The 25,514-nt window shown below is 35.9% G+C and overlaps 1 protein-coding gene across 21 annotated transcripts in view; it reads left to right on the top strand.

The window, feature by feature from the left end:
• eya4 (EYA transcriptional coactivator and phosphatase 4) overlaps positions 1-25,514 on the top strand; it is a 111,292-nt gene that overhangs the window by 36,502 nt on the left and 49,276 nt on the right. For 18 of the 21 annotated variants that reach the window (XM_059025199.1, XM_059025198.1, XM_034016971.3 and 15 more), the window contains one exon: positions 20,175-20,224. In XM_059025199.1, the coding sequence (XP_058881182.1) occupies positions 20,175-20,224 (50 nt within the window). Of the gene's footprint in view, positions 1-9,570; positions 9,919-20,174; positions 20,225-25,514 lie in introns of those variants that run through there. The other 3 variants (XM_034016969.3, XM_034016968.3, XM_059025201.1) reach the window with 1 other exon arrangement.

Raw genomic sequence — 25,514 nt, 5'->3', positions numbered from 1 at the left:
CAGGGGGCGTGAGCCAGGGCTTCGCCCCTTCCTAATTTCACCTGCCTATCATTATTGACTAATTTCACCTGTCTATCGTCATTATTATTATTATTATTAGTTTTATTTTAGCAGACGCCTTTTATCCAAGGCGACTTACAGAGACTAGGGTGTGTGAACTATGCATCAGCTGCAGAGTTACTTACAATTACGTCTCACCTGAAAGACGGAGCACAAGGAGGTTCAGTGACTTGCTCAGGGTCACACAATGAGTCAGTGGCTGAGGTGGGATTTGAACCGGGGACCTCCTGGTTACAAGCCCTTTTCTTTAACCACTGGACCACACAGCCTCCATTGACTCCCTATTTAAACCCAGTCACAGCTCAATATCACTTTCAAATGCCAGTCTATGTGTGACAGGATGACGAGGCGGTGACGTCACGGCAGAAACAGGAAGGTAAACATACACCAGGCAAGTACTGCAGTTAAAGGCTGTGCTGTTTTTATTCAGCAAAAATAAATCAAAAGTTTAAACAAAAAGAAACTGTGCTCACAGAGCCAAAAATAAAACAGGTAAACAAAAACAAGTCACGCACAAAGTATAAATAAACTATACAGGTCAGGCTGGGCAGTCGCTGTCACTGTTCCTGTAATAGTATACTTAAATGTTTAAGTCTCGTTTTCTCACGTTCTCTCCGCTCCGTTCCTCCTCTCAAAAACCCACACCGAGCTGCAGGCTTATATATCGTGGCCGAGGGGTTTAACTGCCTAGTAATTAGTCTATTAACCCTCGGCCACAATCTGCACGAGTTTTTCAATTACTGTGGATGGGGTTACCCATCCACGCTACAAAATAATCGGCTACGCCGTCACATCTATAAACAAAACAATAACTAAATATACGGCGCTCGCCGACACAAATACACTTCTAAATAAATACAAATAAACACACAGCGCCTCGCCGTCATAAATATTAAATACATAAACAAACACAAAATAACACAGGAGCGGAGGGGGAACCCCCGTTCTGAAAGTAAATAAACAAATGAATGTACAGGGCACCTCGCCCTATTACACTATGACCAACCAATTTTGGCACATTCGGTCACGTGATCAATGCGGCTACTTAGTATGATTTACTGTGTATATATATAGTAAGCGTATTGATACAAAATGTTACTAATCTCGAAAGAAAATGGAAGAGGCTCGTAAACGATCAGATGTAACTTTAGCCACAAAAGCTGAAATAATTGCTCTATCCGAGAAAGGAGAAAAAAACAAAACTGTCTGAAAATGTTTTCAACTGCTTGTCATCTGTTAAAGACTTTGTTATGGATACTGCATTTCTGAAAAGTCGACAAGCCATGCCAAAATCACAAATTATTTATTTCAGTGGATTTGCTGGACATGACATAGGATTCTGTATGACAACTGTTCAAATAACTGTTTCAATTCTGAGCTTTTGCCACCAGAACCAGTTTGTTCCTGTAACTTCAAGGACACATACTGTTAAAAGTGTGCTTTTTTGTTTGTTTAATTTAAATACTGTACGGTGATATCAACCCGGTCGGTAACTGGGACCCAGTCGCGAGGTAACGCCTATAACGACTCTCCTAGAAGTTAGAGGACTGTGTTTTCAGGGGCCCGGAGGCCATTAGGGCTAGGCTCTATTGTTTGGAGTCCGGCCTGTCCTTTTCTCTCTCCCTTGTCTAGAGGCCGAGCCTCCAATCCTAAGTTGGAAAAAAAAACACTCCCTTCCTCTCGCAGCCCTGGCTCCCACCCCTTGAATGTTTGTTCTACAGGATTCTGTATTTCTGTTTAGATTACTATTTCCCATGCTTGCTAACTATTCCAACAAACTTGTACATTATTTTTTACAGATTAGTTTTACATATACTTACCCATTTATACAGTTGGGTTTTTACTGGAGCAATCTAGGTAAAGTACCTTGCTCAAGGGTACAGCAGCAGTGTCCCCCACCTGGGATTGAACCCACAACCCTCCGGTCAAGAGTCCAGAGCCCTAACCACTACTCCACACTGATGCCCTATGTGGAGGGGAGATATATATATATGAATGTAAACAATAACAAGTAGTTGTCATGCCGTCAAAAACCTATAAATACCTCCAATGTTTTGATTCAAACACAGGCTCCCTTGAGAAAGATATGTACAACATATCGAAACGTTGGGCAGTAAATTTCTGGATTTTCTTTATAGTTTTATGTTTTTGCAATCCAGCATTGTTGTTAGATTGTTTGAGCCAACTGCTAAATCATAATGGAGTCAGTTTATTACTCCCCTTTACTGCATTTACAATTGTTAGTTTCCTTTACCCATAAGCTGATGCTTTTCATTGCTGTTTATTAATAATAATAATAATAATAATAATAATAATAATAATAATAATAATAATCATTTTAAATTCTCTTTTATTAATAACTTGAAATTGTCGAAATAAGACAAAACATTCATTGAGTAATGGTTATATCCTCCATAATTGTAAATAATATTGTTTAAAAATAAATGTGGTTATTGAAATAAAACAAAGCTACAATGTTAACGGGTCTGCAGTTGGTAGCTATCCAACAGCACTGGTTATAGTATCGTACTTAATACTTAGCTTGATTCATAAGTTTGCAGCGATCCTGAATTTCTACAAAGAATTTCTGTACAAACTTTTGACCATGCCTTACTAAATGAGGGAAGTTTTTGTAAACATACAGTGTTTTATTGATTGATTATTTACATCGAGTGCTCAGGCGTGTCTTATTTTAAGTGTTTGCATAAGGAAATGAGCACAGACTAAGAGCAACCCATCCATCTGCAAAAACACAGTTGCAAACATCTACATGCCAGTAGGTTGAACAGAACTAAGTGACATACATTGCAAATTCACCAAATACATGTGAATTCCCGTCTCAACTGTTAAATCTTCCAGCTCAGAAGAACCAAAAAAAAAAAAAGTGTAGCCACAATTTCAAGGAAACCAGGTCCCAGGTCTATCTCACAGCATGAAACCAAAGAACTCACTTTGACAGTAGATACAAGTAACCCTCTTTCTATCCAATGAACCGTCAGAAAGTTAAAAAAAATAAACATCCCATTCACATGCCCTTCAGTTTGAGTGCATTGCTACATAATGTGATTCAGTGACTAATTTTATATTCAAACGATGACCACTACACTCATTCAGTCCTGGCATGCACTAAAATGGTGCTGCAGGAAATGAATTACGGTGTGTTAAGAGGGACAAGACAGGAGGGTGATTAACATGCATTAAAAAAATGAATCAACCAAAAAAATTAACATGTTAATCACAGAAGTTAACTGTGATTAATTGACAGCCCTAATATATAAATATATGAAAAAAATGAAAAGTTTTTTTTTTTTTTTGGATGTGCACAAAATGTTTAAATGGTTTATTACCATGCATTTCGGTCAAAAGCCCTTCTTCATCTTTACAGTAAGAAAAGTAAACACAGTTACCGACAGGGGGCTGTAATTAGGGGTCTACTTAAATCGCGGTAAATTTATGTATTTTTCACGGGTATATTGCGGAATAAAATTAGGATTTTGCGGACCTGTTTAAACAGTAGACAGTATTTCAGAACACTATAAAGCCTAAAAATAGTGGTACTTGCTTCCTTACTAAAACAGAGTGCTGTCATTTGTTAAAGGCAAGCATGCAGCATCCCCCAGCAGTTGACTTGTCCATACAGTGAAACTGCACGTTCTGCATCCACTGAATTGGTTGGAAGTTAAGGCAAAGCTTTGCCAAGTTATACAGATGTGGAAATCGATTAGAAACAGCCCAAAAACTCGGTTACACAAGGGCATCTGGCATACTTTAATAAAGGCAATGTATGCAGCACGTTTGTTGTCATGTTATTTGTCCCACCCAATAATTTATTTTATTAGTACCGAGTCAAAACAAAGAGAATGTGGCTATTCGGGTCTAAAATTCCAACTGCGAAAAAGTAAGCAGCAGGTTGAAGCGAGGTGACTGTGCTGGATCGTTTTAGTACTGATTTAACTTACAGACAGGAATACTTTTTGTCTGGGCTGACTTTCCAGTTCGGTTTCTGAAAGCTGTTTATTTTACGTTCTGTTCAGCAGCCTCTGTAGTAGCCTTTCGTTTAATGTGTGATTCTGAAGCTAAATAGCAATCGATTGTATTTTCTCCAAAGACACATTAAGATATGCAAAACAATTACCTCAGTCTGCATGTACAGTTTCTTTGGGAAATATCTTGAAACCATCATCAGCCGAAATATACTTTGCTTTTTTTGTCGTCCATTTCTACTATTTTACCTCCAATGCTGAAAACTAGATTTTAGCAACCTAAATCAAAACAGTGCAGCACCAGCTTTATCCCACCCCCTACTGCACAGTAGGGGGTGGGACAGAAAAGCAGTACAGGCGCACTGATAGGCTGATTAAAACTTTGTTTAACTTCTTTGGAGAATTTTTTTGTGTAAATGTTATTTGTGGATGCTTTTTGTTTGTTTGTTTGTTGCTTAAGTGCAATGCACACAGGACGCAAAGGAATAAAAAAGGGCTATCTACAGAAGGAAGATGCGTAGTTTGCGTCACTTGCGTTGTGCAGTAGTTGATTTAAATGAGGTTTCTTTTTTTCTCTCCAAACTTGTTTATATGCATTGGCCCATAAGAGGTGAATTTCGCGCTGACCCCTCAATTTCACGATTTCCGTGAAATCGCGATTTAGGTAGACCCCTAGCTATAATGCCTGACACCACAGGCGGTGTTGAGTCTGCAGTACATATTTAGTATATGAATCAGTCATATTTTTATAAGTTTCATAAGTTTAAATATAGCTGATATAGTATACGTAAATAAATAAATAACAAATAAATAATAGAAAATATTTTTGAAGTTCATACCGCATAGTCAGCAAAGTTTTTCTTTGTCTGCGTCTGGTTTGCTGACTGCTGCATAATCCAGTTTATATCCCGCCCTCATATTTGTTTTCGTCGAGTCAGAAAACAGTGACAGTTTCTTTCTTTCTTGTAGTATGTTTTGTAATTCATTTTCTGTTAAGTCACAGAATCACTATTTAGCAGTTTTTTCACATTCAGCCTCATTTTCTCTTGTTATGAGGAGTGGAATTTTAAAGGTGTTCCTTTGAAAAGAGGCGGGACTGATAGTGATGTGAACTGACAGATGGAGTCTATTGCCCGGTGGTGTAAGGGTGTTAGGGCAATAGTTCAATCTATTTTAGCTCCTATGATGTGTTTTTAACCAATCCATGCAAAAACTAATTTCATACTTTGATAAAAGTATTTGGGCACCCTTACATTAGTATTTTGTGTGCCCACCCTTTAGCTTCCTTTACAGCTTGCAGTCTGTTTTTGTATTTTGAATCCAGTTCCTGGCATCTTTCCGGAGATAGTTTTGCCCATTCTTCAACGCATACAACTTTGAGTTCTGCAATCAACAATATAAGCATTTCTTTGGAAAATATTCAAAATCTAACGACTATATATATATATATATATATATATATATATATATATATATATATATATATACAGACGTGCTCAAATTTGTTGGTACCCTTACAGCTCATTGAAATAGTGCTTCATTCCTCCTGAAAAGTGATGAAATTAAAAGCTATTTTATCACGTATACTTGCATGCCTTTGGTATGTCATAGAATAAAGCAAAGAAGCTGTGAAAAGAGATGAATTATTGCTTATTCTACAAAGATATTCTAAAATGGCCTGGACACATTTGTTGGTACCCCTTAGAAAAGATAATAAATAATTGGATTATAGTGATATTTCAAACTAATTAGTTTCTGTAATTAGTATCACACATGTCTCCAATCTTGTAATCAGTCATTCAGCCTATTTAAATGGAGAAAAGTAGTCACTGTGCTGTTTGGTATCATTGTGTGCACCACACTGAACATGGACCAGAGAAAGCAAAGGAGAGAGTTGTATGAGGAGATCAGAAAGAAAATAATAGACAAGCATGGTAAAGGTAAAGGCTACAAGACCATCTCCAAGCAGCTTGATGTTCCTGTGACAACAGTTGCAAATATTATTAAGAAGTTTAAGGTCCATGGAACTGTAGCCAACCTCCCTGGGCGCGGCCGCAAGAGGAAAATTGACCCCAGAGTGAACAGAAGGATAGTGCGAATGGTAGAAAAAGAACCAAGGATAACTGCCAAAGAGATACAAGCTGAACTCCAAGGTGAAGGTACGTCAGTTTCTGATCGCACCATCCATCGCTTTTTGAGCGAAAGTGGGCTCCATGGAAGAAGACCCAGGAGGACTCCACTTTTGAAAGAAGAATATAAAAAAGCCAGACTGGAATTTGCTAAAATGCATATTGACAAGCCACAATCCTTCTGGGAGAATGTCCTTTGGACAGATGAGTTAAAACTGGAGCTTTTTGGCAAGTCACATCGCTCTATGTTCACAGATGAAAAAACGAAGCTTTCAAAGAAAAGAACACCATACCTACAGTAAAACATGGAGGAGGCTCAGTTATGTTTTGGGGCTGCTTTGCTGCGCCTGGCACAGGGTGCCTTGAATCTGTGCAGGGCACAATGAAATCTCAAAACTATCAAGGCATTCTGGAGCGAAACGTACTGCCCAGTGTCAGAAAGCTCTGTCTCAGTCGCAGGTCATGGGTCCTCCAACAGAATAAGCCACAATCCTTCTGGGAGAATGTCCTTTGGACAGATGAATTCAAAACTGGACCTTTTTGGCAAGTCACATCAGCTCTATGTTCACAGACGAAAAAATGAAGCTTTCAAAGAAAATAACACCATACCTACAGTGAAACATGGAGAGAAATGTACTGCCCAGTGTCAGAAAGCTCTGTCTCAGTCGCAGGTCATGGGTCCTCCAACAGGATAATGACCCAAAACACACAGCTAAAAGCACCCAAGAATGGATAAGAACAAAACATTGGACTATTCTGAAGTGGCCTTCTATGAGTCCTGATCTGAATCCTATCGAACATCTATGGAAAGAGCTGAAACTTGCAGTCTGGAGAAGGCACCCATCAAACGTGAGACAGCTGGAGCAGTTTGCTCAGGAAGAGTGGGCCAAACTACCTGTTAACAGGTGCAGAAGTCTCATTGAGAGCTACAGAAAACGTTTGATTGCAGTGATTGCCTTTAAAGGTTGTGCAACAAAATATTAGGTTAGCGGTCCCATCATTTTTGTCCATGCCATTTTGATTTGTTTTATTATTTACAATATTATGTTGAATAAAAAATCAAAAGCAAAGTCTGATTTCTATTAAATATGGAATAAACAATGTTGGATGCCAATTACTTTTGTCAGTTTCAAGTTATTTCAGAGAAAATTGTGCATTCTTCGTTTTTTGTGGAGGGGTACCAACAAATTTGAGCATGTCTGTGTATATATATATATATATATATATATATATATATATATATATATATATATATATATATATATATAGTCTAAAAGACTATATATATAGTCTGTTAGATGTTGAATATTTCCCAAAGAAATGCCTGTCTTTTAGCTATGCCAAACAAACCATGACCAGTTACGTTGTGATAGTGTGTGGCTAATACAGCTGACCCTGCTGCTGCTCATGTACTTGCCATGTGTCACACTCAAGGGGCATAGTGCATCCCTGGCATGTAGGTGTGTCCCTTGACAGTAGAAGAGCAGGGCAGGGACTCCTTGTGGTATTTCTCTTGGGAATTGCTTTGCACCTGGCTTGGAAAATAATATTATATAATAGAATTAACTGTATAGGCCATAAAAAACAGCTTTACAGGAACCACCATATGTTTTTCCCTTACCATATGCTTCATTTTTTTTTTTTTTTTTACATTGCAATGGACAATACATTTTTGTTTTCTTGAATTTAAACCACCAAATATGTACACAAAATTAAACAAATGTTATTTGTTTCTACCTGCAATGAGTATAATGTAAAAATATGTTTTGTAATGCATCCCCAGTGGCTTCTCCGTTGCTGAAAAAACAGTTTGATGTGGATGTTTATTAATGACACTAGCGACCTCTGCGATCCTTTCTAATAATAAAGTGCTTGAGTTGTCAAATGATGCCGTAAATGTCCTAATCTACACTGACAAGGCTTTCTCACCCGAGTCATTAATCATGTTGTATTAGCTTTAATATAGGCAGGACACAGTTTGTCATTTAAATGGTGTAGTGGTGACAAAAACCGGTGCTGACTATGTGCTGCAGGTGTAACTTTCACTCAAAGACTGATTGACAAGTTCATGAAGGGAAAGAGTGCCATCTTCAGTCTCATGTCAGCCTTAAATCTCAGCAAATATCCAATTACCACAGCCTTTTTAAATACACACTCTAGACCTGTTCAGAGGGCACACAAAATATGTTTTATATATAAAATACTGTATTGTAAGAACTCTGCTCACTCGGTGCTGTGCTAAGGCTTGACTAGATGTCCTATTTTATAAATATAAAAAAACAGATGAATGTTTCATTGTTATTTTTATTACTGAAAGTGAACAGATTTAGTTGTTTTTTAGAAAATGGAGGCATTGATATTATATGTTTGCTTATATTTGTTATACTTTTAGTAGTTGGCATTCAGTATACTGTATTCCACAGGTAGTGTTTTTAAAACTATTCTAAAAAATAAATAAACCAAAGCCTTTTTACTTCAAATTGGTTTCGCAATCTTCATGCACGTTTTCATTTTATTAGAAGAACTGTACTTTTGTAGGTTTTAAATGTATATATCATTAGACATAATTATATTATGTGTAACTATTTGAAAAATTGTTAACACACTTTCAGTGGTACCTATAGTTCAGAGAGATATTATTCTGTTTGAACAAAAAAAATGTAGAAAAGAGTAGTTTGTATGGCCTATATTTCTGTTACTTTATTTTTATGGGCCTTGTTCCCATCTGAATCCTATTTTGTTGTAAGCAACCAGAAGTGGACTGATTTTCAGGGTCTGAAATTAAATAGTTTGTTTAGTCTTGACTGAAAAAGCCCAACCTAAGGATTGAATTGCACTCTTACTGTATCGAAATACATCCTTTTTGTAACCTCATGTTTTTTCTAAGCTTTTTTTTTATTACATTCCAATAACCGTTTTCTCTGATTTGGTTTGGGCTTGTAGGTATCTTAACAGATTGGGTATCTTAACAGATATATATATATATATATATATATATATATATATATATATATATATATATATATATATATATATATACACACAAAAGACTACAAATGTTTTATTTTCTATCTATCTCTCTATATTTATATATACATATATAAATATAGATAGATAGATAGAAAATAAAACATTCGTAGTCTTTTGTTTTAACTAAGAGGGATTGTTGGGTTACCTTTAAATAAAGAAAAAAAAAAGGTGCCATTAATTATTTGAAGATGATGTGATTGCACAGTTCTTTGAGTAACTCTTGGACCATTGTACTGAATTCTCAGTTCTTAGTGGACCCGCACATGCGTCAGCCAGTGACAGCAGGCTAGCTGGGCAGGGGAGGAGGAGGAGGAGGAGGAGGAGGAGGAGGAGGAGGCTCAACTAAAAGAGCCCTGAGATAAATGCGACACATTAGATAGCCACTGAAAGACAGGCACTGTTGACGGGGTGACCTCTGAATGCAAGTCATCTTGCTATAAACAGAAGGGTGAGGAAAGCCATTGGTCTGAGTGGAACTTCTTTACTATCCTCTTCTCTTGGTTAACTGAAATAAACTACAGTACACTCCAAATAGAATATAGATTGCCAGTGCTACCTGAGCTAAACAAAACAGAAGACTTGGAAAAAACTGGAGAACTTGTACCTCTCTGTGTAGATTACTGTGAGTGCTTCCCGGACACACACAGGCACAAAAACTCTGATATTTTAAGGATACTGTTTTTACTTTTCAACTTCCACACTTCTGTACTCTTAAGGTAAGCTTATGTTCTGCTATTTATTTAGCAATGGATTACATTTTTTAAGGGTTTTATTTTTTGGATAGTTTTTTTTTCTTTGTTTTGTTATAAAATAGTTTAAATTGTTTGATGTTTTTGGTGTTTGTTATGTTACAGTACATCAATCTTCAAAACATGTATTTTTATTTTAACACTTTCAGATATTTCATGGTGTTTGTCTTTAATTTATATGACTAGAATGTTTCTCGGTATTAGTGTTTTGTTCTGGTTGTTTGGCTTAAAATATTGTATTGTTGTTTATTTGTTATTTCCTTTCAACATTACTAAATTTAAATAAATTGTATTTTATATTTATTATATTTAGGAAAATGCCAGTAGTGTATTTGTATTTTGTTATGTAAAGTCCTTGATAAGTAACTTTATAGTTCAGAGACTGTGCGTGCTGTCTGTGTTCCGCCTTATAACGAGACTACTAGTGTTAGTGTAATGGCATTATGGGGCAAATGGGAGCTATGACCGTACCACCTTATAATCTGTTCCGCAGTCTAAAGGGCTGCCTTATAAAGGGGGAGCACTGTGTTCAAACACATAAAATAAAGAATGATTTTGCTTTTTGATTAAACTATTTTCATTTTAAAAATCTTTAACAGAGACTAACAATTTTTCATTTACATAAATTGACTCCCAAAAATAAGAATCTTATATGTAAATTTATTTTGATCCTAAAACCCAGTGTGTTTATTAATATATACACCGTAAATGTATTATTATTATTAGTAGTCGTATTTGTATTGTTATTATTATTTATGTTCTTGTACACACTTATTTTATGTTTATTGTTTAAGGATTTTCTTTTTAAATTTCTAATGCAAATTGTCTGAAGGGTTAATGAAATAAAATAAACTACAGAACCTTGTTTGTAAACAGCAATATAAACAACGTACAATTTTGTAAGTAATTAAAAGTAAATATATATTTTTACCTTTTAATTTCAGGGAGGGAAATTGTTTTGATGTTTTAAGAATTGGTATCGATGATGATGATGATGATGATGATGATGATGATGATGATGATGATGATGATGATTGTTGATTAATTTACCCCGTAAAGTAAGCGTAGTTACATTTAACAGCATAGCTGTTATACATAAAACATGCACAATATATCAACATATATATTGGAGGTAGTACTTGGGTAATTTGTACACATTTATTTTGTTCATTTTTATAGTGCTTAAAATCAATTCCTGGAAGTAGAAATTGTTGTAAACATGCCAGCAATCATGCAACTAATTGTGTGGCTTTTCACTAACATGTTTTATTTTTACGTGGCTTTTTTATTTTAAAAAAAACTGAAGTTGAAAGGAAAGAGTATGTTCCCATAATCTTGCGAGTTGGCATTGTTCACAGGATTCTTAGATGTCTCTTTCATTTAGGGGAAGCCAGTGTAAGTTACAGTGCTGAATTAATTAGCAGAGGAAACAAAATACAATAAACCAAGCATTATCTTTCTCAAATCTCAAAGCAGATTTACATCAGTAGTGGGCTGCTATGTTTTGTAAGAAAGGTATGAAAAATGATTATTAGCCCTAATGAGATTCAGTTACCTCGGGGTAGTTTTGTGTGTCCAGTGTCTTATGCATGTCAAACTACAGTCGTTTTTCATTACTTACCAGTCTAGTCAATATTTAATACTGATATAATTATTATTTCCCATCAGCCACTATAAATTGTATATATTTGTTCATTTAAATATATATATATATATATATATATATATATATATATATATATATATATATATAGTATATTCATTGTATGTATGTATTTATTCATTTATTCAGAATAGGACTTGCAAGGTAGTAAGGAAATGTTACCAAAAGTATTTTTTTTTATCCTTTATAAATATATACAAGAACTGGAATGCAGGCAGTGTTAAAAGTGTGCAATACAATACAATACCTATGAAGGCTGTCAAGTGTGTTTGTGCATGTTGTGGATAAGTGACTGGATTGGTATTCTGTATGTGCTCCTGTACAACTCTGTGCTCCCATGGTCTGATTTCCAATGTGCAGTTTATTAAAGTGTAACTCTAGCCTCACACTTCGCTATAGGGAAATGATACTTGAATGTCTGTTGAGAAGGCATCACAGCTGCTTGTGAAATAACGGGGAAGCCAGAATGACTTCATAACAGTGCTGAGTGGGATTTGATAAATCATATGCACTTAAAGTAAGAATGGGGTCAGATAATAATGGCAGAAAGGCTCTTTGCTATTTGTGTAATTTAATTGAGGCCTGTCTTTTCTAGATTATGTTTACAGATAACAAAAGGTCGAATGCATTCTGCCTATTTGACCCTGTATAAGCATATGCATCTGCATATAAGTGTTCAATTGTATACATTTTATTACATCTTTCAAATAAAATCAGATTCTTGAATTATAGCATTTTCAACAATGTGAACATTTTCACAAAGGTCATCAAATGTTTTAGACTCTAATCTTATATGCAAGAAAGAAAGAAAGAGAGAAAGAAATAAAGAAAGAAAGAAAGATTTCACTACTTAAACTAGAGCATGGAAAACTGTTTTGTCAATCTGATTTATGAGCAAAAAGAAGCTGACATTTACTGTGCATGTACAAATAACACAAGCCATTCCAAAGATACCATGAGGAATGCCCAGTGGTCAGAAAAAAAAGTCTATTGGTATGAAAGCACCTTTTATTATGTAGGTATGTATGTATTAGTATTTTTAAAAATATAGCAGAAAAGTCCTCCAACAATTATGTATTTATTTAGAATAAATCCTGGTAAACAATGCACTGAATGAAAATGGAAATGTTCTTTAGCTTTCGCTGCTACTGTAGGTACATATCTCTTTTTTTTTTGTCAGTTGTTTAAAAAAGTGACTGACGGCTTGTTTAATAGTAAATCAGACACTAATCTGTGCCTTTGGCAAAAATGTTAAAGAGCTGGATTAGTGAAGTACTGGAACACTGGCTGCAATGGTGACCGTTGTATTTTGCAGGTCACAGTTAATGGAGAAGCCTTCTTAACCTTGTGGCCATAACATTCCAAGAGCTCATGCAGGACGGGATGTGGAGGCTTGGGACCAAGATACCATAGGAAGGAAATCTGTAGCCTGCTTAAACTTCAGGGGTTTAAAAGGATGTTGCATATTTGGTGGCCTGTACACACAATATTTTAAAATGATAAATATTTTACATAGTTATATAAAAGAAGGCTGTAACAAATACAAATGTAAAATAAAATTACTATGAATACTGGATCAAGTCTATTTTTTTATTGACAATGTGTTCAGTACTTTAAATGGTAAACAACTGTTTCATAGGAAGGGTTTTCATGGAAAAATAAAAATAAGTCTCACGCTAATTTGGTTTCAATGTACTTTTCTTTTAGGGGGACACATTCCCCTTCAAAATGCTAACGACCAAATTGATATTAAAATACAGGAGGGTATACTTAAATGTTTCTGTCTGCATTCCAATTTGGCCTTGCGCAAATACTGATATCGTACAGCTTTCTTCAGCTAGGTTTGCACAAGGTTGAGTTGAAGAACCGCAAATGCAGCCTCCAAAAAAATAAAACAAAATAAGGAAACCAAGGGAACAAAAGAAAAAAACAGACATATCATTACACAAATACAAAACAACTAAAACAAATGTCATAATTCTCTAAGAAAAAAAAATATATATATATATGTATGTATATATATATTATAAACCTATTATGCATGTACATATGTAGTATAAGTTTTCCTACAGAACAGCAGCTTCATCAATTCTGATCCCTGTAGTCTACGAACTGAGCTAAAATCCAGCACTTTAGGTTACGATATCAGAATTATCCAGTCAAAATGTTTAGTACAGTACTTTTTTATTTTACAATTTATTTTTTTATTTTTTTTGGTTATTGCGGATCCAGTATACTGGTAGTCCATACGAGTTCAACAGATCTTTAAAATGCTCATCCACCCAGGCATTTCTGGAACCTCTTGCAGCAAGCTGATGTTAAGCCCTGTAATTGTCGTTTTGAACAAATAGTTTTTTTAATTCTTTTTCATGCTCAGTGAATTTGGTTTAAGATATTTTACTTCAACTCTATAGGTGGTCACTCAAGCCTGGTGCTGTCGATAGCCAGCAGCAATAATACAAGTGACCACTGGCACCAATTCCCAGCTATGCTATTTTAATACTTTTTGGGTTACAAACGTGATTTTTTTTTTTTTCTACCCATGATAGATGCTGCCTGAGGCTAGTGTACAATGAATCTTATTACTAAGGGGCAAAAAAAAAAGGCTTGAGGCAAAAGCCCTTATTTACTTATGTATTCATTGCAAACAGCTGCATTTTTAAAATTTGTAGTAGCTTCAGTACTTTTTTTATAACCTTGCTTATAAAACAACTCAAGTAGCAATAATTTTAAATGTTGAATAAATGCTGTCACATCAAAACCCCTCGTACTGTATGCATATTGTTTTGCATTGCATAAGTTTGACAGGGTGACTTCCAGCAGATCTTAGTTGTTAATAAGGAATTGCCTTTTATGGCCTTAAGTTATAGTAGAAAGTTGCACAAGGTTACATCACAAACAAGATCTTCACTGCTAAAGTCTCGTAAACATAAGGTACGGCTTTTTGACATTTTTCCATACAAAAGATCAATTTGCGCTGCTTTTTAGTGTGAGAAAGTGATTCACCCATCCTTTTAAGTCCATGTTTTAGCTGCGCCCTTCCTACAGCGTGAGGAATGTGTGCTGTATGTGCTGCTACGTCACATTCTCACGACAATGGAGAGAGAATTCAGGGTTTCTAAACTGCATGGAAACCCTGCCTTAGAAGCTTTGAGCATTGAATCTTGTAATGTAAATTATTTAAAATTAAAAAAAACACAAGTGTACTGATATTAAGTATGATTATAGAGCATCCCAAATTAAAACATTTTATCCAAAATGAAAAACGAATGTAGGTTACGATACCTACACAAATTATTTCAATAACAGAAGTGTAGCGACCACTGTTCATTAACAAAAATCTTTATTTGGAAGAGTTAAAGCAGTTTTATTTTTTCTTAATATTAATCAACTATATTTTTCTTCTCTTTTTTTTGGTGGCAGTGCATTAAGTAATTGATGAAATTGTATGAATACATGTTTCGCGTCAGATTTTCAAAAGTAAATACTTGACAGTAATCAGTGTGTTTGTTGCCAGATGACGTGTGTATTCATTGGCGTGGTATTTTTTAGATGTAATTTAGATTTCAAAACCCTGTAAACAGTTCTGTATTGTTATAATAAAAGTGCAGTTTTCAAAACGCTTTTATTCTGAATGATGAGCTCAAGAGCATGCATTGATGGTTTAACATTGTTAAGGATATTGAATTATAAGGATCAGTTGTGTCTGCACATTTTGTAATATTAAATTAGCAATTACATGGTCATTAGTAAAGCCAAGAATTTTAAATGTCTTGCTTTTTGTCTTTTTTTAAACAATACACAGAACTATTAACCAGTACTTAATGGCTATTGTGCCAACTGGTAATTGTGTAATTTAATTGATCAATTTTGATCTGGATAAATCCAGATCAGTCTGATGTAGAACACCTGATTACGTGATGTTTCTAACTATTCAGCTGCCAAGTCAGATTTGTCAAAATTATCATAATAGTTTAAATGTGTTCTCTGTTGACGTTCAACCATTGTGTTGTAACTAAAGCAAAAAATGTAAAGTACTTTTAAACTGGAAAGTGTATAGTTCGTCTAGTTTGATATATAATGAAAAGTAGTTAGATACTATTTTTTTTTAATGTTCGACTGCATACATTTTTTTTAAAATTTAAAACTTTTTTTAATAGTAGAAAACCAGTCTGTCGAGACATGGATTTCAGACATGGCCTATTTGTGGTACTCCATCACCTTTTCCAGACAGTTATGGGAATTGCCTTTATTTTCTACAGGAACTTAAGTGCACAGTGGTGCAGGGGCTGCGGGTGAGGGAAAGAGTTAAAGATGATCAAAGAATTGCATTTAAATGTACTTGCCGTACCAAGGGTGTATCTTGTTGAGACAGACAGGAATGGACTCTAAAGTCTGTGATGATAATGATAAAAGTGACAAGCTTGTAAAATTTCAAAAAAAGGATGAAAAGCCTACATAAAAGCGCTGTTTGTAATGTGAGCTTGAGCAGGGCATCATGTGACCCATGCCCTGACACTTTAACAGTTAAGTACTGCTTCTGATGTAGTCCCAGCAGGGTGATTGTAATCAAAAACACAACTGCACAAAGAGGTGAAAAATCACTTTCAAACACAGGGACATTTTAAAAGATTAATGCTGACAAATGTACTCATGCAAAACAGTGAAAAACAATAGGACTTTTTATAGTACATTAGCTCGCTGAGAGCAAGAACACAGTGTATATATATATATATATATATTCTTCATATTTTGGAATTTTGTAGTTATGATGTTCTCCTGCTTAACCAGCGATTTCAACAATAACAAAGAAAACAAAAACTTTTATAGCAGAAGTTTCATATACATGCATGTGTTTTTTTATATACCTGCTGCACATTCATTCTTATTTGGTCCTTTATTTCTGTATCTTTTGACTTTCTAAACAAGTCTCAAAAAATACCCCAACACACTGGACTCTTTACTGAGTAGCCCTTTGTGTGGTGAAAACATGACCATCCCTGAATGATTTTCACAGAAACATCAAGCAATGGAGACCATTGGAATGTATTTGTCAATTGAAAATGTAGTACATGTGTTAAACATGAAAAAGGTTTTGTTTGCATAGCTATTAAATACCAGCTGCATACATTTTGAAACATGCTGAAGATTTACTGTTATAATTAGTCTCTCAGAAATAGAGTAGGAATTGTAATAAGTACCTGCTGCCTGTCACCACCCAGTCTTTGCTTAATCAAGTGCTCTGCCTGCCTGTGGTAACTCGTGATTGATGACGAGCACAGTGACAGTTGTGGTAACTGTGGTGCACATGATCAGGTTTTTTAATTATTTAATAACATTTATGAAGACTGTCTCTGCAAGTGCACATGTGTGGTATTTTTAAAGATTTTTTGTTTTTTTCATTTTTTTTATATAAGCCACTGTTGAGTTGTGTTAACCATTAAGACTTTTTTGTCAACCATATGGTAATTTTTATTTTATTTTATTTTTTATTTTTTTATGTTTACCTTAAAATCAAGTTTATTATAGCTTGATTAGTCTTTCTTTCATCTGAAGTGCTCAAATACATGATGGTGTCTGAGAGCTATTCACAAATCCCCGCTATTTACAATGATTTCACATTTCAACTTGTAAGTATATTGTTTCCTTAGAAGACCAAGCCATATTTTAGTTATATATTACATTTCCTGTTAGTTGTCAAAAAAAACGGGAGTTTAAATTCCCTAGAGGAAAATAGTTTTGAAATAATTGATAACATTCTTTTATTTTTAATGTGAAAAATGTAAGACACGAGTTGTAGTCATATTTCTTATAATGCAGCACAGGAGTCTTTACAATGTTTATTTTAAGGAAAGTTGTATGATTATTACAAAAGAAGAAATAAGAACACAGTAGCACTCAATTTCAGTACAGTACTTTTTTTAAAATAGTTCCTCTGCAAACTACTTCTTAAAAATCAATGTATGTAACTTTGGAAGACATTATTGGACATTTGAAAAATTCATATCAAACTAGAGTTAAAACAATACTCTAAGATGATATATTGTGTAACCCTTGTAGTGCTAGAGGAGTATGCATGTTTACATTAAAAAAATACCCTCGAGCAAATTAAGCCCTGGTGGGGCTGCAAAGACGTTCATACAGTATTTGTCTTCAGTTTAGTTTTTTCAAATAGATTTCTTGAAACGTTTAAACAAGAGATAGAAGGATGAATATAGGACCATTTATATTTTATGATCTGATGTCAAAGGGTATAAACTTTTGAAAAATGGCTCTTTGGAGATTTTAACCGATTCTAGAGTGAGCGCCAGGCAGCTTCTTATAAACACGCCACACACTGATTCAACTATTTTTAATACTTACACCATGAAATGTTTTTTTTTTTTTTTTATTGGACTGAATGGTTACTCTGGAGAGGTGAACTGAAAGCATCTGTAATAGCAAATTGAAGAAATGTTTATTAAATTAAAAGCTAATTCTGTTTCTGCTGTCGTAACAAAGATATGATCATACTTTTAAGCCCCTTTCCTTACATGTTTTTATGCAGTCGTAGATAGAAAATCTATGACACATGTGAGCTCAGATATCTCTGCTGCTTTAAAGTGCTTTGTGTTTTGCCAGCAGATAGCCATACTTTTCTCAGTTCACCTGCGTGGGTTGGTAAATACCATTGCAAATGTCCAACGTTGTTTCATTTCAACTGTTTTTGCAGTGGTAGGATTTATTTTTCACCATAAACAGCAAAGAAACAATAAAACAACAGGAAGTGAATTGGAGGGATGCTCAAACACCCACAGTAGTAGTTTTAGGGTTAAGATAGTCAGAAGTTTAAGGCCCTGTTACCAAACTTTAGAATGTCACCCCACTTGAGGTTACGTTGTAGTACTAAGACAGTAAGCATTCTGTTAGCAAATTAGTATCCATTCACTTTAAGGTATTTTTTTTTCCATTTTTTACACATATGTTCTCTAAAAAGACTGCAAAGTTAGGGGATACCCAAGTTCACTGACATTTCATAGGCTGGAGACCAAATACATAATTTAATAAAGTGCCTTAGAATTTAACAAAATGTGCCAAATATAGTGGTGCATGAAATAGTTTTGTTTAATGGTGGCTACTATACAGTGTGTTTGTATGTTCATACACACAAGCTCAGTTCAGAGCAGATATTTGTGACATGTTGTAATAATTTATGCTAAAAAAAATACAGTTCCATTCCAAAACTGGACACATCTGAAATCAGCAATGATTAAATCATCGGAAATAGGGCACCTTCAAACAGCTGATGTGGATTTGAACCCTAACGTCTCAAATCCCAAGATGGCAGGACTGAATCCCAGCCTTTAAATATGTTTTTCAATGGAAACTTTGAGTTATTTTTTTCATAAGAAGTCCAGATATGTGGTTACTGTGTTATTTATTTATTTATTTATTTTTTTTTTTATACTTTTCTCATACAATCAATTTCTGGCACAAAGAAATCCTTGTTAAATACACGTGGATCTTCCACAAATTCCTTGTCAACTGAAATGTTTTTGAAGTTTGTAATTAGTATACTCTGAAAATCTAACCAAGTAAATAGTTATACTTACTTATAACAGTGGATGCATGGTTACATGTTTAATTGTAGCTTTGGCACAGTTCAGGAGGCAGTTCCAGGGCCCCATAGAGGCCAGAGCATTCACATTTGTCTCTGCCATCCTCTGCACTGACGTCTCGTGGCAAAGTTCACTTGCGTCCCTTCTCTATTGGCGGGGCAGAAGGGGACTCCTCTGGGCCAAACCCTACTACATGCAGTCATTTTACCAGTTTTTTTTTTCTTCATGTGGGTACATGTTCATTCTGTGCAGATCAACCTACATTTGTATGTTCTTTTATGACATTTTTTACAAGCATTATTCATCAGAAGTATAGGTATAACATGGACATTTGTAGCTTGTTACCTTATTGAATAAAGTCTGTATAGGGTTAGTAACTTCCCACTTGAAATAGGAGACAAAGTGAAATAGCTGTTAAGCTGAGATCTTGTCTGTTTTATGATACATGACCAGTTGAGGAATGTGTAATTTATTTCTCCAGGTTAGTGCATTTATATCATAATTAATTATATGGAACCATGGTGTTGTTTTCTATTTATTATTAATAAACTCATCATGGCACACTTTCGTTCTAACTTTTTTATTTTGTTGATTCTGGGGAGGAAATAGAAACCCTAGCATTGGGATAAAAATTGTTCTTTGCTGAACAGAGAACAGCAGCTACTAAGTAAGGAACCAAGTTGTTTGGTTTCTTTGTTCTTAGTTTGAGTATTCCCATGTCAGTTGAGCCAGAGAATTTTACATATTAATGGACCTGGGGAAGTGCATTTGGCTGCTGTTCATCGGGACAATAATGAAAAGTACTGTTTAGTTAGTTCACACTGCTGCTCTAAAAAAATGGGGAAGTGTTTTATAAAGATTATGGTGAGGAGAACTGGATCCATTTTAAGTACTATACAAGCAGTGTGGCTGAACTCTGGAGGAGGAAGTCATGTTTAATGTTTTTTTTTTCTTTCTTACAGGTAAAGAAAACACACACCGAATCACATGTTTCAGAGCCTTCCAACACCAGGTAACCAAATATTGAAATAGTCTACCTGCATGTGAATTTAGAGTATATTATTATGGGGTTTGTTAAATCTTTTGGACATTATAGGACATGTTTGCTAAGCTTTTCTTGCTAAGTTTGTACAACTTATTGAATGTATTAAAAAACAAAACAAGCAAGACATATATGTTAGCTTTGCGAGATTCAGGGGGGCAGGAACTGGGGCTGCTTAATAAACATCTATCATTATTAACCTCATATTTAAACCCCAATCTCACACTCCTTCTCTGTCTAGTGTTTTGCTTTCTAGCAAAGGCTCAGACTCTCAAAACATGCTTAAACTCATCAGGTGATTCAGAGCAAATTTTCCTACCTGCTCTGAAGATTCTTCTCATCCTTCAGCTTCTTTCTTTCTTTCTCTCGCTGCAGCAGCTTCATCACCAGTTTAGCCTGCAACTATCTAATCTCCAGCCATGCCGTTCAAAGCGCCGCTCCATTATTCAGCCTCCACTGCGTCTCCATTATAAAGATTGGCCCTCCCCCAAACTTTTAAAAAACTGTTCAACAAAGGCATTAACATTCCCGTCGGCAGCAATCAACTTGCTTTGTTTACAGAACCTGTCTTTCCTCATCACCCGCCCCCTGTTCCATACAGCCAGATCTAAACGGAATCTTCCTTTGACGCATTTCCAACGCGACTTTTCTTTAAAGATTAGTACATCAGCAGGATTCTGAAAGTTATTTTCGTAAAGGTATTTTCTCCTCTGTAGCAGTTCAGTGTTAAAGCAGCAGCAGTGTCCCTCCCCTGCTGGTCATTCGATAACAGAATTGCAATCCTGTTCCTCTCTCATCTCCTTGCAGATGCCACGCTCGCATTTGCAGTAAATCTGTCAATCATCTCGCTTGCATCTGTTCCCCATGTGGGTTCCTGGTTTAGCAATTTACTGCTACTTACTTTAAGCAGCCAAGACAAAAAATCATAATGGGTAAGGACGTTAATTTGGTTTCAATTCTCATTTCAATGCGGGAACCCCAGCTTTGTTCTTGTTCTAGTTTCGTGCTTTGTAACATATTACGTGAATCCTACTCGCGTGACATCACTTTCAAAACAAACCATTGTTGAAAAAAAAATTGCCTATTGCAGAACTCCAACGACACTGTGCTGCAACTTTTCCACTGGTGCCTCACAGACCATGGTTACCACAGCAACACCCTCATCAAGCGACTACTGGTAGTGTTAAGTTGCCCTGGTAACCATCATGAGGCACTGTGAGCTCTGTGCTTCAGTACTGCAATCTTCCAGATTTCTGCCGCTGTGCTTTCAACTGGAGAGAGCAAGTCCGGAGTGGGAGCTATCTGACCACCGGGGCCACCAGAGGTTTTCCCCTACTAGAAAAGTTTTTTTTTTTTCCTCTCCACTGAGCGGCAGGTAATCACATTACCACCCCACACTAACTCTATCTTAACCCTCCCCCAATTGTCTCCTACGTCCTTTCCTTTCCCATCTCCTTTCTAGCTGTCCTGTTTTATGTTATACATCAGCACAACTCTATTGTTCGTCTCACGGTGAAGGTTTCTGTGGGGAGCCGGGTGTCCATCTTTTGGGAGGGGTAAGTGGGGATTCACTCCCCCGACCTCAGGGCAGCCACGCTACCTTGTCCTCGCACCAGGGGGGTTCTCGTCGAGAACAGAGGGGACCCCCAGCCACACTATCCTTGCGGAGCTCGTGTGCCTATTCTAACTCAACGCATGAGGCACTGTTATGGCCGTCTTTACGCTCTCAGTGCCCGAGTCCCAGACTAACCCATCTGTCAACTGTCACAAGTTCCCTGTGGGATGCCTTCCCACTTCTGGCTTCGGAGGCCTGTGCCTCACCTCATTCGAGGGCAGCACCAGACCAGTCAGGGAACCCTTTACTATCGCGCCCCGAGAGGCGCCTCTGCTGAGCAGAGCCCTTTTATATGTTTTCAGATCCTCAGGAACGTGACCTTCGACCAAGCTCGGTCCTCACGCAAAGGACAGCTCATCGGTCGGGATCTCTTTTCTATCCTAATTTCACGCCCGGGCCTCTCTAAGCCCGCTCCTAATTCTGGGCCATGCAGCTCATCCCTCTATCCTAGTCCAGACTCTCTCCACTCACAAGTGTCTTACTAACAGCTTGTTTCTGCTTCCTCTGCTCTATCCTTACAGCCACAGCAAATGCCCCGTGAATTGCCAGATTAACTTTTTTTAGTTTTTGGTCCAGCACATAAATGGCCCCACTTTTTTTATTAACCAAATAAAAACAGTTATTGTTTCAAAAATACCTGTTATTAATTTCACATTTCGTAACATTTAACAAGTTTGTTTTATTACTTTTAGAAAAAAAAAAAAAAAAAAAAACTTAATAAATACGACCCATATGAAAAGCTCTCCTACATGCCCCCAGGTTCATTCTTAATATATTTGTAACTTTAATGGTTTTCTTTTGGTTTGTTTGTTTGCTTGCATAAACAGTTTTGTACTGGAGAAAAAGATGTGGCCCTATGTTTTATTAAAACGTTCGTCTAATGACCATACCATGGCATTAAGGAAAAGTGGCAGGATTGTAATTCCTACAGGTTGTAAAGATTTAAAGATACAGAATAATGTTTCTCCCACTGCACACCGGATGTGTCTAAAAATTGGAACCTATCCAGCGAGTTAAATATGATTGTAGAACAAGTGATAGTTTACTTCCGAAAGATTTTGAAAACAAAAGGACAATACTATAGAAAGGTAGCATACTATAAAAAAAACAAGTATGTCAATGTCATTCCTCCCCCCAGTGCTGTAAATCCAAAATTAGAGCTATCATTAACAGACAGGAAGATGTCCTCCTATACCCCCAGATTCTGATACACTCAATAACATCACAAATGGAAAGGCGGTTCTCTACTGTAGATATATGTAAAAAAGAAAACTGACATACAGACATGTACACAGTTTATGCTAAAGCTATGCTGTATGAGATCTCACTTTCCATGGTGCAAGATACATGTCGTATTGTTTAATAAGTGTATCTTCTGGCTTCAGATTTTCATTTAATATCCGGTATTTATTCAGTATGTTCTTGCTTGTTGATTTTGGATTCCAGCCCATAAGAATAAGTGCACATGGAAAGAGTGTGTACGGTAGGAAAGTTATTACATTGGGTGTGAGAACTTTTTCAGGAGAATTCTTGGAGTGACATGCACGTATCAGCAAATCCTTTGTCTTGTTTGGCCCTCTTTCCTCTTTAGAGAAAAGACTTTTAGACTGCAGTTGGGTAAATTTGGGTTTATGGAATTTACTAACCTCTGCAATATGTCATTTTATGTAAGTCATTCTGCATACTGTAACCTTGTAAACTAAAAGTTGATGACTAGGACATATACAGTATCAAAAGTATATACAGAATAGTATAGAATAAAAATTTGATAGGTGATTTTCCAGATAGTTACTAAAATGTTAATACCAAGTTTCATGACGATTAGTAAGCAGTTCTCCAAATATTTGCAATAACATAAGTGTGACATACAGGTGGTCGGATGTACGAACAGACAGACAGACACCCCCATGTGTCTGCACAATCTGATATTATCAATAACTTATGCTAAATAATGCTAATGCGATTGCGACTGTATCCCGTTCGCAAGGGATTTAATCCCCACCACAGGATCATAACTAAGGCCCTAAGTAGATCGCGATTTCACAGGATGTCTCTAAAAAGGCTAAAAATGTGTCTGCAGCAGATCACGTAAAGCAGCATCCAGCAGGAGTTTTACACAGCAATGGAGGTAAGCTCTTCTGTACATCCTGCAACGTTACTGTAGATCACTACCGAGAATCGGCTGTTCACAGGCATTTAGATTCAAGTATTCAAAAAATGGTGACTTCCATGTTCCAAAAGTCCACTGAAAACCGTGAAATGCGAAAAACACATTCAATTTTGACCTGACAGAGGCATTTGATGGCGCAAATATCCCTCTTGAAAAATTGGACAACCAAAAGTTACGTAAAATCTTCAGAGTGTAGCAAATGGTGGAGTGATTCCTTCATCAGCCCAGCTGAGACATGAATACTTACCTAAAGTTGCTGAGTATCACAAGCAGGAGATTATGGAATTGGTAAAACAGTCTGGTTGCTTGTCAGTGGTCACTGACTAGTCGACTGATGCCCTGGATCAGTATGGGTTACACATTGTATTTGTTTTGCAAGACCTAAATGGTGAACATGCATGTGACGAACTAGAACTGAAAGCTGTCCTTGCAGATACACTTTACCTACAGGCTGTTAATTACAACACTGTTTCACAAGCTATTGTAAAGTGTTTGAATAACTTTGACGTTGATTTTGATGATATCAGTGCATTTATCTCTATATTTGAGGTTTTAAAAAAAAAAAAATCTGTACACATAATTTATAAAATAGTTCCGTGCACATTCCGCGAAATACAATACTTTACCCGTTACACTGCCGTGAATTTTAAAGAAAACTTCCACGATTTTCACAGGGCCTTAATCATAACATACCATATCTTTCTTGTGGTGTTCTTGTGGAACTTGTCTTTTTTATGTTGTTGTTTTCTGGGTTTATGTATTAGTAATAAAAGATGAATGAAAATGTGTCTGTAAATCTGTATATTGTATACAGTAAGTAGTATCATCGATAGTCTCTATATTTTATTGTTGCTGTGACCTAGAATGTGGGATGCTATTCAGGGCCAAGCATAAATAACTGCAGGATATCAGTATTAAAAACACAAACATGGAGGCCAGAGGTTATACATGTGATTATTTTGCACCCTTACAAAAAAATTCCTTTTAGATTAATATAATAAACTTTTTAGGTGCACCTAAATGACAATGGAGCCAGTGATTTACAGAATGTTAACTATATTAAATAATGGAACTTTTGATTTAGAATGCTAGTGTTTTTCCTTTGTGGTCAACTTCATTTTATTTATTTAAGTGTATAGTGTATTTAGTTGAGAACTGGTTAAGGTTATTTTTACTCTGCCTCTATTTTTGTGTGGTGTGTCTCTATTGTAGAAGATGCCATTTGTGCAGTTTGGGGAAAGAACTGTGTAAGATAAACTAGATTTTCGACAAATCAGTAACTGTGATCATTGATTTCTTATACGTTTTTTTAAATGTTGTGTTTAAAATGATAACTGGTGTGTGTATATTTTAAAATGATGGACAGGTGCTAGATCAGTTATACAACCTGGTCAGATGTTTTTTTAATGACAGTACATATAGAGAATGCAGCGCATATACAGTTTTTTTGTTTATGGTGAAATATGTAAATTCAT

The sequence above is a fragment of the Acipenser ruthenus genome, chromosome 6, assembly GCF_902713425.1.
Source record: "Acipenser ruthenus chromosome 6, fAciRut3.2 maternal haplotype, whole genome shotgun sequence".
NCBI lineage: Eukaryota > Metazoa > Chordata > Actinopteri > Acipenseriformes > Acipenseridae > Acipenser > Acipenser ruthenus.
Note: the sequence above shows the minus strand (reverse complement) of the source record. Positions and strands in the feature narration are given on the sequence as shown.